General features: G+C 36.7%; 3 protein-coding genes across 3 annotated transcripts in view; 1 reads left to right on the forward strand and 2 right to left on the reverse strand.

The window, feature by feature from the left end:
- LOC116179188 overlaps positions 1–6987 on the reverse strand; it is a 40533-nt gene extending 33546 nt beyond the window's left edge. Inside the window, exon 1 of the mRNA XM_031498907.1 lies at positions 6745–6987. The gene's annotated coding sequence lies outside the window, so the exon portion shown is untranslated. The remainder of the gene's footprint in view (positions 1–6744) is intronic.
- A 4743-nt stretch (positions 6988–11730) lies between these two features.
- On the reverse strand, positions 11731–14495 carry LOC116172949 (transcription factor atf1). The gene is made up of 3 exons (XM_031490233.1): positions 14354–14495; positions 13678–14304; positions 11731–12024 (listed from the first exon to the last, which is right to left on the reverse strand). Exons 1-3 carry the CDS (start codon positions 14454–14456, stop codon positions 11756–11758), a joined length of 999 nt encoding a protein of 332 aa, XP_031346093.1. The 5' UTR covers positions 14457–14495; the 3' UTR covers positions 11731–11755.
- Positions 14496–14660: 165 nt separating this feature from the next.
- Positions 14661–15335, forward strand: LOC116172957 (succinate dehydrogenase assembly factor 3, mitochondrial). The gene is made up of 2 exons (XM_031490245.1): positions 14661–14879; positions 14931–15335. Exons 1-2 carry the CDS (start codon positions 14700–14702, stop codon positions 15102–15104), a joined length of 354 nt encoding a protein of 117 aa, XP_031346105.1. The 5' UTR covers positions 14661–14699; the 3' UTR covers positions 15105–15335.
- Positions 15336–18748: the final 3413 nt, after the last annotated feature.

An 18748-nucleotide genomic window follows, 5' to 3' on the forward strand; every position in this document is an offset into this window, starting at 1 on the left:
CAGAGAAAATGGTCTGATGCTTCAAAAAATATATAGTTTAGCAGTAATTGTCAAATTCTAACAAGGGGGTGAAGACCTCGCCCTAATGAATACAAGGTAGGATGGAGTGGAGGAGACTCGGGTAAGAGGCACCACCAACGACAGTTTTTTTATCAAGTTGCAGCCAAATGTTGTTTGCCGCACAGTTCTCATTCTCAACGAAAAGGTATATTCTCCAAAGTGAGTATGGATTTCGTATTTATTTGGATTGGAAATGTCAGAACATCCCCCATGATTACGTATGTCCATCCAAATTCATAAAATAGGTCTTTATACTAAAGTTGACAACAATTTATAAGTAACTGAATTTGTTGCAGCTACTATATATTACTATAAACATTAAAAGTGACACTTGAATCTACGCTCACCATTACTAATTTGTTGCTCAAAGTGGACAACAATTTCTGCATACCCACATTTGCACTTTTATTTTACAGCAACAAGTTAACAACAAATTTGCACTTGAAATTTGTTATTTTCTTGTACTGAACAGATTCCATTTGACGTAATTACTAGAAACTTTATTAGGAATCTTAGGGAGCATTTTCGAAATGTTTATAGAACTTGTAACCGCATTGTTCATGAAAAATACAGCTCATACCTGTGTGACCTGTGTCCGTCTGTACGTTTAAGTGTCTCAGAACAGCATTGAAGTTAAGTAGAAGGTTGCGTTTGTAATTTCAGGGGTTATAGCATACATGGCGGGTAAAAAATTGATGAAAAGATCTTCATATTTGCGCAAACCTATTCTGACCTTCTACGTTTGCACAAGAAAAAGTAATTGTTTACAGCATGCAAAATTTCAAAAGATGAATACCTCGAAATGGATGTAGAAGGGGCGCATCCATCGGTAGATGAAAACTTCAAATGTGGATATCTCGCAACCAAATGTCGCAAGAGGGTAGGTACTCACAAGGGAGTATCGGAAGAGGGTGCTCCGAGGGGTTCTCACTAAGGGAAAACATCCAAGGATCCATGGGTGTGCAAAAGAATGTTTTAGGCGATAAAATGATCGATTTATTTATTTGTAAAGATACTTCAGATAAAAAATAACTGCAGATACTACCAATAAACGCAAATCTTGACGCCATTTTAACGCATTTTCTATAAGGAACATGAACGATACTATACCGTCCACACTTTGTCTGACAGTAGGTACTGTCTGTCTGTACCACTACTAGTCCTCCAGTTTAAGCTTTTTCGTTGTGATTTCTTTCTTATATTAATAATAATAATAATGTAAATACTCTATGATAGTGCTGAGACTATATCAGATTCGTCAAGTAGCGTAGATAAAACGAACACTAAAGAAACAAAACAAAAACATGTACTACAAAAGAAAAAAGTAGTAATACCTATGTTGATGGTATTAAATTGAATAAGAACTGCTATTAAACATCAATATGAACAACGTTTTTTATTGTATCGGTTTCTAATGACAAACTCTAAAATTATTTATATAGCAACAAACTACTACCTTAGATCAAACATAAATGAATTATTTAGTTTAAAGATTTTAGTACAACACTTCCCCTCAAACTTTAAACTTTCATTTATGTTACAATGAAAACATCCCCAATTTTTCTCTAAGATGTTGAAATTGAATTTTTGGAATTAGCTTAGTTAAAATATCCGCAACTTGATCTTCACTTGCAACATGCACTATGTTCATCTCCTTATTTTGAACTCGTTCCCGTACAAAATGCGCCCGCACATCAATATGTTTCGATCTCTTGTGGAAACTTGGGTTTCGAGCGAGTTTTATTGCGCGTATGCTATCTACACGAAGCGTTGGTACTTTTTCTAATGGTGCAATTTCCCCAAAAAGACGATTTAACCATACAATGTCTTTAGCTGCTTCGCTGGCAGCCACATATTCCGCCTCTGTGGTAGATAAGGAAACACTTTTCTGCTTCCTGCTTGCCCAGACGATAGCACCTCCACAAAATTTAAAAACCAGACCGCTGACAGACAGTCTTGTATGAGGGTCACTTGCAAAATCTGCGTCGCTGTATGACTCTAATTCGTTAACTTGAGTGTCAACTTCTTTGTAATAAATTCCCATTTCAGCTGTGCCCTTCAAGTATTTAATGATCCTTTTTACCATTGTCCAGTGCTGTTCCCTTGGTTCTTCCAGAAACTGTGAAACATAATTTACAACAAACGTGATATCAGGACGAGTAGATACTGCTAAATACATTAAGCACCCTACTGCTTCTCGATAAGGGGCTTTTGTCAATTCAAATTTCATTTCTTCCCCTGTTAATTGACATCTTTCAATTGGCGTACTAACTGAATTTGCTTCTGTCATTTTAAATTTTTCAATTAGGTATGTCATCAACATACCGTTTTTGATTAATGAAAATTGTTCCATCGTTATGTTGATTAATTTGAATATTGAGAAAACATCCGACTGGCTCCGCTGTCATTTTGAATTCTTCTTCGAGTTTTCCAATGAATTTATTAATAGATTCTTTTGTTGTGGCAACAACCAATCCATCGTCCACATAAATAACGACTATCAGTTTTTCATTTTTGGAAATACGGTAAAATAAACATGAGTCAGCTGTACTCTCCTGTAAACCAAATGAAATTAAAACCTCCTTGAACCGTTCGTTCCAGCATCTTGGGGATTGTTTTAAACCATAAAGACTCCTCTGCAATTTACAAACACGCTGACTTCCATCTTCATAACCTTCAGGTTGATCCATGTAAATTTCTTCATCAATTTTTCCATATAAAAAATGCAGTCTTGACGTCAAATTGAGCAATCTTCAATTTTTCTTTCGCTGCAATACTCAAAACTATCCGAATTGAATCAAGTCGTGCCACAGGACTAAATGTCTCATTATAATCAATACCTTCTCGCTGACTAAATCCTCTGACAACTAAACGTGCCTTAAACCGCGAAACATTCCCGTAAGAATCCCGTTTCACACGATATACTCAGCGATTAGAAATAGTTTTTCGCTTTTCCGGCAGTTCAACAATTTTCCACGTCGAATTTTCTTTCAATGATGCCATTTCTTCGTTCATGGCGGTAACCCAATTCTGCTTTTCTGCCGATTTTATGGCCTCGTTATAACTTTTTGGTTCAACAACTTCCGAAATCATTGCATATAACAATCTGTTTGGTGCTTTGAGATCGTTCCGATTTCTGAGATGTCGTTTTTCCAAGATTTCTTCCGATGCTTTACCCTCCAATTCCTTTTCTTGAGTTGGTGTGCTCGTCTCTTGATCGACAAAATCTTCTTCATGATCTTGCAAATTCCCTTGATCGATGAAATCTTCTCCTGGAAATGTTTCGGGACCTTGACTATCTGCGCTTCTTGTCTTCTCCGGAAATAATGCCAATAATTTTTCAGACTGTTCTGGTTCAAAAACAACGCATTTACTGCGAACGATGCGATTTTCCGATTTATACCAAATACGAAAACCGTCAATGTTGTCAGAATATCCGACAAAAATTCCTCGTTTGCCTTTTGGGTCCCATTTATTTTTCTTTTCTTTCGGTACGTGCACGAAACAATCTGTGCCAAAAACATAGAAACGATTTAAATTCACCTTCTTCCCCGTGAAAAGTTCGTAAGGAGATTTGTTTTCAACTCCACTTGGTCCACTGCGATTCAAAATGTAAACAGCAGTATTGACCGCTTCCGCCCACAAATATTTTTGGCAATTTTTTAGCCAAAAGCATTGTTCGAGCCAAATCAACCACTGTTCTGTTTGTTCGTTCAGCGCATCCATTTTGTTCATGCGTATAAGGATTTGACACCGCCAAATTCACCCCGTCCAACTTCAATATTTTTCGAACCTCGCTGTTGTCGAATTCTTTTCCTCCATCACACTGCAGGGTTTTCATCGATCTACCAAGTTGAGTTTTTATGATTTGTAACACCTCTACAATTTTTCCAGCAGTTTCTGATTTTTCCTTGAGGAAATAAACAAATCGCATTCTTGAATAATCACAAGTAAAACACGCAAAATATTTAGCACCACCCAACGAAGTGCATTCCATTGGTCCGCACAAATCAACATGTAGAACTGTTCCAGTCGTCGTAGCACGCTGATTTCGTGATTCAAAAGTACTCCGGTGTTGTTTTCCTTCCACGCAAGCTCCGCAAAATGTTTCGTCCTCGATGAAGTCGATTTTCTGTTTTTCAAAATTTTCTTGACATGTTGTTTGTTCTGATGTCCAAATTTTTCATGCCAATTTTGAAGTGTAATTTTCGTCGTTAGATTGGCCTCATTTACATAATCTTTCGGAAATGTTATTTGAATTACCATCCTGAATAATTGACCCATTCGAACTCCGTATGCTTTTACAACTCCATCCCGAGTGAATTCACATCTTTCGCTGGAAGATCTGAACTTCATGCCCTTGTCCAACGCAGCCGTGACCGAAAAAAGATTTCTTCGTGCCCCTGGCACAAAAAGAACATTTTCCATGTGACATTCTATTTTCTTTCTGTCGACATAAGCCTGAAATTTTATACTTCCTTTTCCGAGAGCGTCCATTGTTGATTTGTCGCCGACATAAATTTTTAAGGGAACTGCAAACTGCTCATAAGACAAAAACCACTCACGATGACGAGTTATGTGATCTGTAGCTCCGGAATCAACAATCCAAACATCGCCATCTTCCGCGCTGAGAGCCTCAGCCTCGTCTTTCGATTTTTCTTCACTGTCTTCTTTTCCCTTTTTGCAATTTTTCCGGATATGCCCCACACGTCCGCACCGGTAGCATTTAATTTTATTAAAATTATTGCCACCATTATTGGCATATTTCTTTTTTATGTAGGCCTTACTAGAAAAAAGTGCGACTAACTCTTCCTGTTTTCCTGTTTTCTGCTGCCGACGTTTTTCTTCCGATGTCAACACTTCAACCAAATTCGCAAATGTTTGCTGTTGTTCAGATCTCGCCCACCAAGCTTGTTGAAGGCCCTCGTAGTCATCTGCGAGAGAATCGAGCATCTTTACTACGAGTGAAGACTCGTCCGGTTTCACATTCAGCTGCTGCATGCGCAGAACCAGCTCCTCATAACGAGCAATGTGAGTCACCATATTATCAGCAGGATTTTTACTAAAATTGAAAAATTCAGTTTGAACAGTATGCGCAGCTTGTTTGGTTCGTTGCTCAAAAATAGAATGCAATTTGAGCCAAATTTCCCGTGCCGTTTCACATGAAACCAACAACGCCATAACCTTTGATTCTAGAGATTTAATAATTATCTGACTTGCTGCACGATCTCCCCTGTCCCAAGCCTTGAATTTTGCATCGTATTCTGCCTGATTAAAGTCCTTATCTTCAATAGCTAATTGCACTGGCTTCAGTATTTCCCCAATGCAAACTTCATACGCGTCCACTTTTCCTCGTAATAAATTTCTTATAGCAAATTTCCAAATACTCCAATTTTCAATACCCCGTAGTTTTTCTATTCCTTGAATTTCCATTTTTCGTGTCGTCTCTTGTCAAAAAAAAAAAATTGATTCCGATTTTATCGATCCGCTGCGCTATCTATTCCACGCTAGCAACCAAGATTTTCTTTGAATGACGTCCCAACGAATATTTAGAAAGAACCACGCTCTGCTACCATGTTGATGGTATTAAATTGAATAAGAACTGCTATTAAACATCAATATGAACAACGTTTTTTATTGTATCGGTTTCTAATGACAAACTCTAAAATTATTTATATAGCAACAAACTACTACCTTAGATCAAACATAAATGAATTATTTAGTTTAAAGATTTTAGTACAACAACCTAGTTACAGATGCCACTCCGCATTTAAAAATTCATCGACAGAATAAAAAGGGTGTAATTTAAGGTATTTACTTACCTCATTTTTTAATTTATTGAAAGATAAAAGACGCGATTTGAGGGTAACTTATTATAACATTTTATCCCGTAATAGTTACTACAGTTCCGAGATGTTGTAAGTCGAATAGATTTTGAGCTAATATTGTCTCTACACCTAGTGGAGTATTCATGTATGTTATATGAAAACTGGTAGTACGGTGTAGCACAGCCCCGAGACCAGAACGACAAAAGATTCTTTGGATTAACCACATCTATCTAGTTATAACTTTTTACGCCTATGTAGGTATGTCTAAAAGATGCTGCCTACTATATGACTTAAAAATTCATGAGACGTTTAATATGCCATTGCTAAAATACGTGCCGAGTTTCACGTATGGAAAACGAAACGAAAAACTCTTCAGTCCATGTTTTAAATAGAAAATAGGTACGTGTTGACAAAGTAGGTACAACTACCTGTTTGTTAAAACATTTACATGATACCTACTCCAAAATGATGTAATGAAGTTCGAAGATGTAGATAACTGCAGAGCATATCCTTATGGACCGACATGCATGATGTTATTATAATCAAAGGTAGAGTCGATATTTCTTAGCAAATGCTATTGGGAAAACTGAATTTGCGATCTTCAACTTTTTTTATGAATAGGTATTCTTATAATCGTGAAGGGGTGGGTAAGGAAAAATCAAATACAGCTTTGGTGATTTCCCCTCTAATGAAGTGTAAAGTAGCATTGCAATTTTCCTACACGCAACAGTCTCCTTGAAAACTGTATAATTTCACAATTAAAATTTTTTCTCCTTCACTTTTAAATAATTTTTAGCTGGGCGGAATACCGCACATGCGTTAGCATACTCAAATAAATCCAAAAGTACCTACCTACCTTTTAAAAAAAACACTTATACACAATATCACAGAAAATAATAAAACCTAATCAGTCTTCAAATGACAAAAAAAATTCCCAAATTGCCTTTTTCGGTCATTTATAAAACACGCTCACCAATGAAACTAAGAAATTTTATTTTGCACTATCGTTTTATTATTTTTAGAAACATATTGCGTTTGGTTACTACCCGTTATTTGTACGTACCATACGACCACCGTCTTGCGTTCTAACTGATCGTTGAAATTTTTTATGCCAAACTCGGTAGAAAGCAAAAGCAAGGATTTCAGGTGTTATTGGTACCTGTAATAATCGGAATTTATCGTTGAAGTTCGTGGTGATGTCATTTGTCGTTCATTACGTCATATGCAGTAGGTAATGAAATAAATACGGATCCATATAGAATTTCAATTAATTTATCAGGTTTCTGTAGATGCATTTTACATTTTCCTAGCTATTCTTACTTTTCACCTTCAGCAGGGAAATAGGGAGATATTATAATGTTCTGGACCAGGATAGGATAACGCGCATCTCCCTGTACAGCCTTTTAGATTTTCAAGTGGGATTGATGTCTCCTGAGCGCATAGGCAACTATATCACTAGATCAGATTATCAGAAGAAGAATCATCATAGACAAGGATCGTTGAGTGAAAGAATCGATTCTTTCACTCAACGCAAGGATTCATTTGAAAATTTAAATAAAATCTCAATATCTTACTTGCGAAACATCTCCGAAAAAATCATATTACCGCTTCTTGTGCCTAGTTAGTTGTGAAAACAAAATTAGTCCCCATTTGTGTTTTTTTGAAAGTCCCCGTTTCGCTAACTGAGCGAAGGTCGGATTTTTGCGTTTCACAAGAATTTCCTGTATTTTTCCCGTTAATTAGTTGTGGAAAAAGAAAATGTTGTCGCTTTAAGATTTTTAGCGCATTTTTGAAAAAAATACGCTATTATATTCGTCATTGCTGGCAGGCCGGCTGTCCGCGTTAGATCTCCACAACTACAATAGCTAGAGACTTCAAATGTTCACTAAAAGCTTTCTGCTATAGTGTAGATGTGCAGGCACTAGTCTATTTTGAGTTAGATTACTTGTGAGATCGATAATTGAAGAAAATAATTTCGATATGGGTTTCGGCGGTGCTATAATTTTACCGTTAGGTAGCGCTACCAGTATAAAAACTTATTATTTACTTTGTGATTTGTTTTACAAAATGAAGACGTACCGTCAATTGAAATTAAATAAAATTAATTATTTAACGCAGCCAAAATTACTCGTGAGATCGATAATTTTAAACTTCGCTAATAAAATACTGACTTGCATTACCAAAAATGCGCTTTAATCAAACATATGCTGATTTACAACTTGTTTAAGTTCTTCTTCTCGGAGTCTCCTAGGATTCGTTAGTCCTCCGCCCTTTCCTATCCCGCGCTAATATAACTGTCCTTGCCTACGTCATTCGGTCTGTACCTTTCTTTCATAGCCTAAAGGTCTGTTGTACCTACGCCTCTGATGTCCTACCCCTCTCTTTCTCACTGACATTACCTTCTATATGTGTACTAAACCTCCGTGTCCATGCACGCGCCCTATCATTCTATCATTGAGTAATTTTCACTCAATTCTATCTCGCCTTCTCTCTACGGTTTTCACATTTCCTATATTCCTCTACACTAAGGCTGCTTCGTTTGTTACCCTATCCATCCAGCTACTCCTCATTATTCTTCTATATAGCAGCATATGTCGAATGCTTTTATCCTACTTTTGTTTTCCATCGTAATGGTTTCGCATCGGTATAGATCTATTAATACTCCATATATGTAATTTTTAGCAGCCTTTTCCTTATTCCTATATTTATCCCGGAACTTAGCAAGTCCCGCTTTTGCTCAAATGCTTTTTTTATCCTAGATTTTACACCTTCCTTACTACCACAGATGTAAATAGTATAATTCAATGGCAGTATATTTACATCTGTGGTACTACGATCATCTTATTGTGTATAATCATATTAACAGAAATAAACTTATTTTTATTATTACTTACAATAAAACTGGCATCCACTTCCGCATGGTGTATAATGGTCCAAGTACACAACAAATTTGGTTGAATTCTCTTCATTTTAGTTGTCCGGCCAAGAATTGCCGAATTTTCGAAAACTACTTTCAGGTTTGTTATTTTCATGTTCAAAAACCCGATGTTTTGGTCTCCTCTACCACCAAATTTTTTACATACTTATGGATAACACCCTGATGTATTTAGTTCGTTCTTTTTTAGTGGCATCCGAGCCGAAAAAATTATTGACGATCAATGTGCGCATGCACAATGCCAACTTTCTTATTTATGGAGACATTTCTTTGAAATGATTCTATAGCGCGTTTACACCTACAGATGCAGTATGGTGCTTATGGAGATACAGATACAGTACATGCTTAACAATGACGGCACAAGCTTGGAGAAGCAGGAACAGGAGGTAACATGAAAGCGCTTAAATGAGACATGATATAGCGTAGCCGGTACAACTGAATATCGAGGTAAACGCTGCACTTTGTGACAAAAGCATGAAACTCGGTACACATGTTTATTAGGTCCAAATAAAACTTTTGACCCGCAGCACCCACCGAAATTTTCGTGTGGGTTCAAAATTTGAACACTTTTGTTCAAAAGGGTGTTCAAGATTTTAAACCTGTAAAAATTGACGACTTTCGGCATTCTAGGGGTCGTTTTTGAATGATTTAGGGTCGCTGGTGCTAATGGAAGCATTAAAAAAGTTGCATATCTGACCCTTAGGCCCAAAATTTGGAGTATTTTCAAAATAACGGTTAAATTTTGAATTTGATAGTTTTAACCCTGCGTGAAATATTATATTGAAGTTAAAACAGTTTTTGGTGTGTAAATAGGCCGTTAATCGTTCAATAATTTATTCAAAATTTGGAAAATCGAGCTAGTTCCGGCCGATTCGTGCCCCTGGAAATGAGGATATTGCAACGATTCCGTGAAACGCGATCGATCGCGACGCAGTGCCTGGGCGTGCCTTGAAGTCGCCGAGGCAGCCCCCAAAATCCATCAGACAGCGGCCGATACGATTAGGCCGCGAGTCACAGGCGTTTTAGGCCCTGCGCGTCGTTGTAGGAAATCTGGGCGCATATTGAGAGACCGTTACCACCATGACCTGACCAGTCGGGAGCTGGTTCTGGCGGGGCCAGTCTCACTGGTCAGCGGTGCGCTGATGGTGATGGCCGCCGTCTGATGGATTTTGGGGGCTGCCTCGGCGACTTCTGGGAACACCTAGGCACTGCGTCGCGATCGATGGCGTTTCACGGTATCGTTGCGATATCCTCACTTCAAAGAAAGTGCGTCGCCAGAGGGGGCAGGGAAGGGAAGCTGCGTCCGTCTAGAGATTAAAAAAAGTAGCAAAATGCAAAGCAACCAAAGTGTCTTGGTTTTCTTGACCGATAATTCCTTATTACAATTATTGTGGTTGTAGAGGTAAGACGGTATAACAGTAAAAGTTTATGTGCTCTGCACTATACCTACAATTAATAATTTTTTATCCTTCATATGCCAACTTGCCCATCTCTGGGCCATCAGCTGGCGACACTCTTGCTTCAAGGGGCACGAGTCGGACGGAACTAGCTCGCTGCGAGATGTTACTTGTCATGGAGTGAGCTCAAGACTGACTGGAAGTACAGATTTCCCAACAAACGATGACGGGAGGGCAATAATGGAAGCATAGGCGACATATCCCGTCAGAGAACACGTCCACTTCAGAATCTTAATGAACTGCCCTTTCTTTCGTCTTTCTTTGTCATTGAATAGTTGTTGCAATCCGGGGCAACAAGGGTATGACTGCGCCGAACATTCCCTTTTAATAGGTAAAATAGTATGAAAAGGGCCTAACTATGAGTCGCATCTGTTTTCTGAATACAAAATTAGCATCAGCAACCACAAATTATATGGAAGCGACACCAAGAACGGCAAAATCCTTCAAGTATGGATTTTCCAAATTTTGAATAAATTATTGAACGATTAACGGCCTATTTACACACCAAAAACTGTTTTAACTTCAATATATGTAATATTTCTAGGTAGTAGTGCACGTCCAAATTAGCTGGAATCGACATCCGAAACATCACGCAGGGTTAAAACTATCAAATTCAAAATTTAACCGTTATTTTGAAAATACTCCAGATTTGGGGCCTAAGGGTCAGATATGCAACTTTTTTAATGCCTCCATTAGCACCAGCGACCCTAAATCATTCAAAAACGACCACTAGAATGCCGAAATTCGTCAATTTTTACAGGTTTAAAATCTTGAACACCCTTTTGAACAAAAGTGTTCAAATTTTGAACCCACACGAAAATTGCGATGGGTGCTGCGGGCCAAAAGTTTTATTTGGACCTAATGAACACGTGTACCGAGTTTCATGCTTTTGTCACAAAATGCAGCGAAAAAATTTGTACCGCCTACGCTAATAGAAATGTGAGGGACAACTGGAATAGGAAAGGTAAGGGGGCGGCCAAAGTAAGGTAAAGAAAGAATGAGTAAAGCTTGAAGAATGGGCCAATAAAAGAGAGATGTAAAGCAATTGAAAACAGTGGGGGCGGGATAAACATCTGAAGTAAGAGTAAGGAAGGCCTAGACGCGTGTTGAAGACACGGAACAAGCAGTTATGAGAGAGTAGGTATGGAGTAGAGACTGATGATGATGAAGGCTTGAAGAATACCACAGAAAATGACAAACGCGAAATTGGATTGAAGAGGGGGAGACAATTTAGTGGCTTATTGTTAATTCTTAATTAGTGGATCTTGCAATGAACATTTAATTTCTTGCTTTGTATTACTGTATACTTTTCCTCTCTTATCTCTGCTTCATTCAACACTACTTTCAGTTTGAGACTACATACTCACACTATTAGGGGTCATAGTAATCGAAGCAAAATGTTACTGTTAGTACTAGGAATGAAACTCAGGAATTCTTCACTTACACAAAATAGAGAATGTTTTTTTTATTTAAACTTAATACATTTTTTCCGCTTTTATCCCATTTAACGTACCATTGGAAACTCCTGAGGCTACTGTACAATGAGCTCCCTTAGGTCGAAGAGGAGCTAATTTTGGTATGATAGGCTTGGGTGCGTTCGGAATTTTAAGCAATACTCCAGCAGTAATAGGTTGAAGCGCGACTAATTGTGTAAGTTGTGATGACTGATTCGATTGAACAGGAACTAACACGGTGGGGACAGAGTGTTGAGCCTTTTTTCTTCTCAGTTTTTCCACTTCTTCCACTGAAAATAAGATGTTATTTTACACCAAGAATTTATAAACATACGTACTATAGTAACATGTCTAAATTACAAGCATATAGTAAAAGTAAAAGAGAAATAAATCCCGGGAAAAATTAAACATTTTTGTTGAAAAAACAAAAGGGAGGTGTCTATAGCGCGTTTGCACCTCCAGATGCAGTATAGTGCATATTATTTTTATTAAAAAACGTGATAATGACAGCACAAAGAGATTATTGTTGCTGTGTTTTGATGTCAGAGTGGCATCATTGCGGTGAGGAACAAGGATAGCATTATCGAAAAATGCCGCAAATTACTAATAGCTGCCTATAGTCCATATAAGAGCCCCTACTGCATCCGGAGGTGTGAAAGCAGTATAATAGTAAAAGATTCTAACTTGGAGAAAATAGTACCTATAGGCTATATACAGCTTATGGGTTTAGGGTTGTGGTCAAGTTGGAATAGTGTTGCCATCCGTCCGGATTTCCCCGGATTTATCCTAGTTTAGGGGGCGTCCGGGCGGGTTTTCAATGGTAGTCCGGGTTTTGAGGTACTGAGTGGGTGAATTAAAAATCTTTCTGCCAAAATTCACTAGTGGCACAACAGTGGACAAAATAAAGGAATTTATTGAATATTGAAACAGTCCTTTGGAGTTCTTTTAAGAAGCGAAAGTCAAAGAAAGTAGAAAACACTTTAATGAACACAAGTGAGCAAAAATATGGAAAAAGTAATGACCAAAATGAAACAGATTCAATCAGCGATTTTTGTGTTACTACAACTAACTGTTCATGGCAACGAAAAACAACTCACTACTTTTTCATTACTACCTAATTTTACAATAATTAAAACTAAATCAAGGCGTTAAGGAAAGCAGGCATTTTCAAATATCTCAACACAGTCTCGTCAGTGATAAAAATAAAGTACAATTTCAAAGATTATAATTGTGTAGATTTGTATAAATTTCTTTTAAGTAAGGAAGATATTCTAAACGCTATTGGAAAGACGGAAAATACCGAAAACCCGAAAAGTAAAATTTTTGTTGTTTAAAAAATATTGTTATTAGCTTCTTATATGTTGTATTTTATTTTGTTAAAAAAGTATATTATTGCTTCATTTAAAGAATTTAAAAATATAGATAAGCCGTTGCTGATTCCTAACAGTTAAAGAAGATTTTGTTTCGTGATAGAGTACGCCTTGTTTTATTTAGAAAAATTAATTGTTTGTTTTATTTCTTTGGATTAGAAAATATTTTTTATTCAGTTGATATGTCCGGGTTTATAACCCCTAAATCCGGGGTTTTCACGCTTTCTGTCCTAGTTGGTAGAGTTTTGAGATGGCAACCCTAAGTTGGAACTTGTGGTCACTGTAAAAAGTTACAAAGAGTGAAGATATAATCAGTAAAATCCTAGGTAAAATCCACAGAATATACAATAAAACCGAGAATAAAACTGTCAATGACTAGTGCAGTAGAATGCATAAAAGAACGTGGACATATCTACCAAGAATGAAAAACAAAAGAAAAAATCATAAGAGGCAGAAGATCAAGATCAAATGGAAATGACAAGATCACACAATCCTTGCCGAAGAAAAGGTTAAAGAAAAAAGTAAAAAACCAAGAAAGGTTATGATTAATATTATATGAAGTATGAAACATACTTATTCGTGGGTCCTTCGCTACCGGACAATCTTTATGGTACATCAGCATAGTTTTGAGCCAAACCACTTCCCTTCTTAGTCTTTCATTCTCTTTTGCCAGCTCTTTTGTCTGTGATTTTAATAACGAAACTTCTTCAACTAATGTGTGAAACATCACTTTCTTTTTAGCACGACTACGTACTTGAGCAGCACGATTTAGCTCTCTTTGCTTCTGCAAATGGACCACACGCTTCTTCCCTACTACCTTCTTGGCAGCACCCTCAACTTGTCCAGGTACACGTACAGTTTCATTTGTACTGTTAGTGACCTGTGGAACAATACTTTGCGTAGTGGTACTTTGATGAATCTCACTTTCATCTATCACGAGTATATCATCATTGAGTGAGAATTCGTCATCGCTGTTGGAGTACTTTACCCCTTCCTGGGGAATGTGTGGAAAAATATGTGGGGTATGTAAACTTTCATCTTTCGAAGCCACAGGTGGCAAATGTAAAGAGCCGTGTGTTGCTAAATCTGTTGCTGCCTTCCTGAAGGTTTCCTCAAAAGGGTTAACGTCTTGTAAATCTTGAAATAAACCTACTTCTTCACAATTCCGTATGAATCTTGTCGGAGTTGGGGTTTGGTCATCTGTAAAAATCGGCGCAGTTGACAATTCTCTATTCACAATATCACTGACCTGAATTACTATCGCCACCGATGCCCAACTGCAAACCTAAAGTACGTTTATTGTTGTGATGTTCATTTGTGGATGAAAGTAGTTTGTCACTACATTCATTCATCGCTTATTGCTTTAGTATTTCTGTACACATTCATTTGGTGACAGTGTCGATCACTGCTCCTACAGAAATCATATTTTTCTTACATTTCAGGCAGTGAGCGAGTAATGTATATCACTTGTAGACACTTATTCTAAAAGTGGTGCCTCTCACTTATAAAAACTAAGCCAAATTTATTTTAATTTAACTAACATCAGTGAACATAACCAAAACATGTGATATTGGGCGGCAAAATATCAAATTCGAATGGCTTCCATCATCAATCACAGTAGATCAGTTAAAAAGTTGTATAAGACGATTTTAAAACTCAACCGTGGTTTACCTCCCGAATTGTGTATGTTGGGCAATGAATATGTTCGCGACGAATTTAAAAAACACAAAAAATGCAATCCTGAAGAGGCCAATATATTTATTGACGAATGGACGGTAAGATGGTCAATTGCAGCTTCCCACAGACTTTTAGCTTTCTGTTCTTAGGTTTACGCAATTACCGTTGCTGAGCAATTAGGTTTAAGAGGCCCGAAAACAGCACGAAAATTGGGTATGAACTTGCAGGATGAAGATTTGGATCAATTTCGTTATGAACAAATACAACAATTGTATAATTTAAAAATTGCAGCTACTAAACCTCCTATTAACGATAATCACTAATATTTATAGTGTTATCACAATTATTTTGTTTTTGACCATGTTCTGTTAATATTTAATTTAAATCAAATATACTCTTGAATAGGACAGTATAGGTACCATATCATTGAACTATACTGGAAGGGAAACAAGCATAGATATATGATTAGCATTGTTTAGTTATTAGAGAAGCCAGACGAGTGGTAGTATCTTTATCTCTCTCACACTAGTATAACATTAAATTCGTTGACATAATTTTTGTATTTCACTTAAATTCATACGGTCGTATTTTCTGCTTCTATTAGGAGTGCTAATAAACAAACTCGGTACTAAATGCAGAGACTTGTTACTACAAGTCTGGCTAAATAAGAGTGATTGAAATAGTTATTCCACCATCTCATTCTGTCGCACGGCTTCAACGAAACGCATTTGTCGCCTATACCGGGCAACTTGACCACTGCCGTCTATGAGGTTCAGCAATTAACCCACTGCATCATGAACAGGGGTGGTTTCACTCATAGGCTGAATAGGTGGTTGATGTGGGTCTTGTGTGACTCATTGATCTACACCTTTTCCACTTTTATTCGAGAAGTTGTAAATTGTATTTGAGAATTGTTACTTGTATTTGAGAAAACGTCAAAGTAGATGAGAATAGTCATTTGGATTTGAGAAAACATCAAATGTATTTGAGAATAGTCAATTGTATTTGAGAAATTATCATTTAATTTTATTGTATTTCTAGAATGTAATATTATTCCTAATGAATTATAATTAAGAATCAAATTTTTATAATTCCACTACTGTATGTAGTACCGCAACAGCAGCAGCAGCATCAGGCTATGTTATACATGTGATTTTGTTATTGATTCTCAAATACTTAATTTTACCATTTCTTGAATACAATTTACTACTCTCAAATTCATTTGATGCCTTCTCAAATACAAATCACTATTCTCAAATACAATTGATACTTTCTCAAATTAACTTGATAGTTTCTCGAATAAAAGTGGAAAAGGTGTAGTCTAGTGCCTGTGTTACGTCAGAAGATTGCTTATATGGATTATTCCTTATATGTCAACTTGACGTATGACAGCCCTTCAAGTGAGAATTTGGACTAAATGCAGCACCTCTTGATCGTGTTTGTGCAATGCGAGGTACTGGCAGTTGGATTACCTAAAGTGATGATCACACACTACTGTAGTCACTATTTCACCTACACAAAGGAGGTAGAGACTAACCCAGCTCAAAGGAAGTGACCGGACTATCACCACTGCTTGTTCACTTTTGAGGTATATAGATCAATTAAGTTGTTTCGCCGTTTGGTATAAGGATGCAATGATTATAGGTGACTAAATGTTAGGCAGGAATTACCGTGTATATATAGTAAGAAAGAAAACTGATTCTACTCGGTGTGTCGCGAATGTCTTCCTTTACTAGACAAGCAGCTTAAACCGTGATAGCCATTTTCCTCTACGACTTTTCCATATCAGTTGCATTGGCTGTCCAACATGGTATCAATATTGGCAGAAGAAATACACTTGAGCCAAGCTCCAGATAGCGGACCTTGTACTGCAAGGATTCGTGCTTTATTATTTGTTTTTGTCTGGGAGTTGGATTTAATACACCTATGTGTTTAATCAACATAATGAATTACAGCATTAAATAACTTCATGCCGTTAAGGCTGGACAGTATACCTACCTACTACTCTGTTCCGAAAACGCTTGATTTCATTCCACCAATCGATATCTGACTTCTGAGTGAAGATGCAGAAGGGGTCGAATATTCCTGTCAATGGTGAATGTTTTAGCTAGACAATAACGCTGGGGTTTATTAAAATGTTTTGAAATAATCTTTTTTAAGAGAAACGCGCCTAGATATTAACATTAGGAACTTATAGCACTTTTGGAAATTATTCCCATTTTATTTATACATAAGTTATCTTGGAAAAAAGACAAAGTACGAAAATTAAGTGTTGATGATACACAATACATCAAGCTATTTCCATAATATTTACCTGAAACCGTCAAGAAAATCTGAATTTCAGGGCTATTTTGACATTAGAAGGTTGATCTTTACCTGACTAGTACTGTAATATTTTTGCCTGACTCCCATTACAGTCCTAGTACATGCAAAATATGTTAACTGTGCAAAGTTTGAACCGAACAGGTTCAAGCGTTTGCCAGAGGCAGAGAGGCGTTACCCTACGGGGTCATTGGATTTGACCCATTTTAAATAGGCTTATTACTTGTGGCATATAGGTCAACTGTGCAACGTTTGAACCAAATCGGTTCAAGCGTTTGACAGTGTTATCGTGTTCACGGATAGACGGACACCATCGACTCCCCTATAAAGCTTGCATCGCTTTGCTCTGCCGCTTAATAATTCACATACAGTAATAGCTGTGAAGATATACAATTACATTCCTCACAGTATAAGGTTAATTCCTTCCCTTCATATGTTTAAAAAAACGCGAAGGGCGAAACTTTCCTTTGTTTTTTATTCTTTAAATGAATTCTTCGATGTTTTACAGGAGCGAATGAGTTTATATAATTTAGTATGTATTCATTTTTAACTGTAAATGTATATTTATTTGTTGGATGTAGTGTTCCATCTCTCTTTAATATGAAAGGTGTGGGAAAATGAAGTAAGTACGTAGTAAGACCTTTTTGACACGTTCTTATATTCTATATTATAGCTCGGCCTGAGGATGACCATACTTGGCCGAAATCGATAGCCAAAGAAAACAATAAAAAAACGTGTCAAAAAAGGTCTTACTATGTACTTACTTCATGTATATTTATATTTTCTTGTTTCTTTGCGCTTGTTAATAAAGTTTGTAAATTTTTTGTCACTGTCCCGTTTTTGATAAAGGGTTATTAACTAAAAATCTTACCACCCAATCAGCCATGATGAGTATTGGTATTGTTTAAATAAAGTATTTCAACAATGGTATTGGTTAAAGGTTACCCAAATCCAACAAGTTGTTGGATTACCGAAGTTATGTGTTAAACAAAAGTGAGTTTTAAAAGCTGTCAGCTCTATGTAAAGTGTTTATCGTATTCCAATTGTCCCGACCAGATAATTTGGATATTAATTCGACTAATCTGCGAGTACTTATTGAATTGTTCCTTTTTTTATTTGTCCGTTTTGTAAATGGGTTCAAAAAGGCGTTGTTAGCCTTAACTTTTTCTTACAGGTTTTATTTGTATTTGATTTTTTTATCCGGATATCTTTCTTGTAATTGCTTGTTATTAATCAATTGTGTGTCAGATTTGTGATTCAGGTTTTTTTTGTTTTATTTCCCAAAATTCTTTTAATATGACTGTCATTTCAATTCAAAATTTTAGCGATTTCATTGGAATTTACGGACTTTAATTAAGGCCTTCTTCAAACCTATAAAAGTTTTAAACAAAGTTAAGATTTTTGTTCGTCAGGAACCAGTTGTGCCCTAAAAGGGTTTTTAAAGGGAGAGAAGAAAATAAAAGGCAATTTGTGCCAGCTAGGTGGCATTGTTTGACCGCGTATCATTACATAAAGCATTCATTTTTGACACAGCATCAATTTATGACGCTCGAAACGCGAAACTTAGGTCAAATTTGTTAATTTAAATTCAAATTGGGGAAGTTTTGCCATACGGTAAAATTATTTTGGTACTTTGGTTATTTAC

The sequence above is a fragment of the Photinus pyralis genome, unplaced genomic scaffold (genome assembly GCF_008802855.1).
Source record: "Photinus pyralis isolate 1611_PpyrPB1 unplaced genomic scaffold, Ppyr1.3 Ppyr1.4_LG1, whole genome shotgun sequence".
Classification (NCBI taxonomy): Eukaryota; Metazoa; Arthropoda; class Insecta; order Coleoptera; family Lampyridae; genus Photinus; species Photinus pyralis.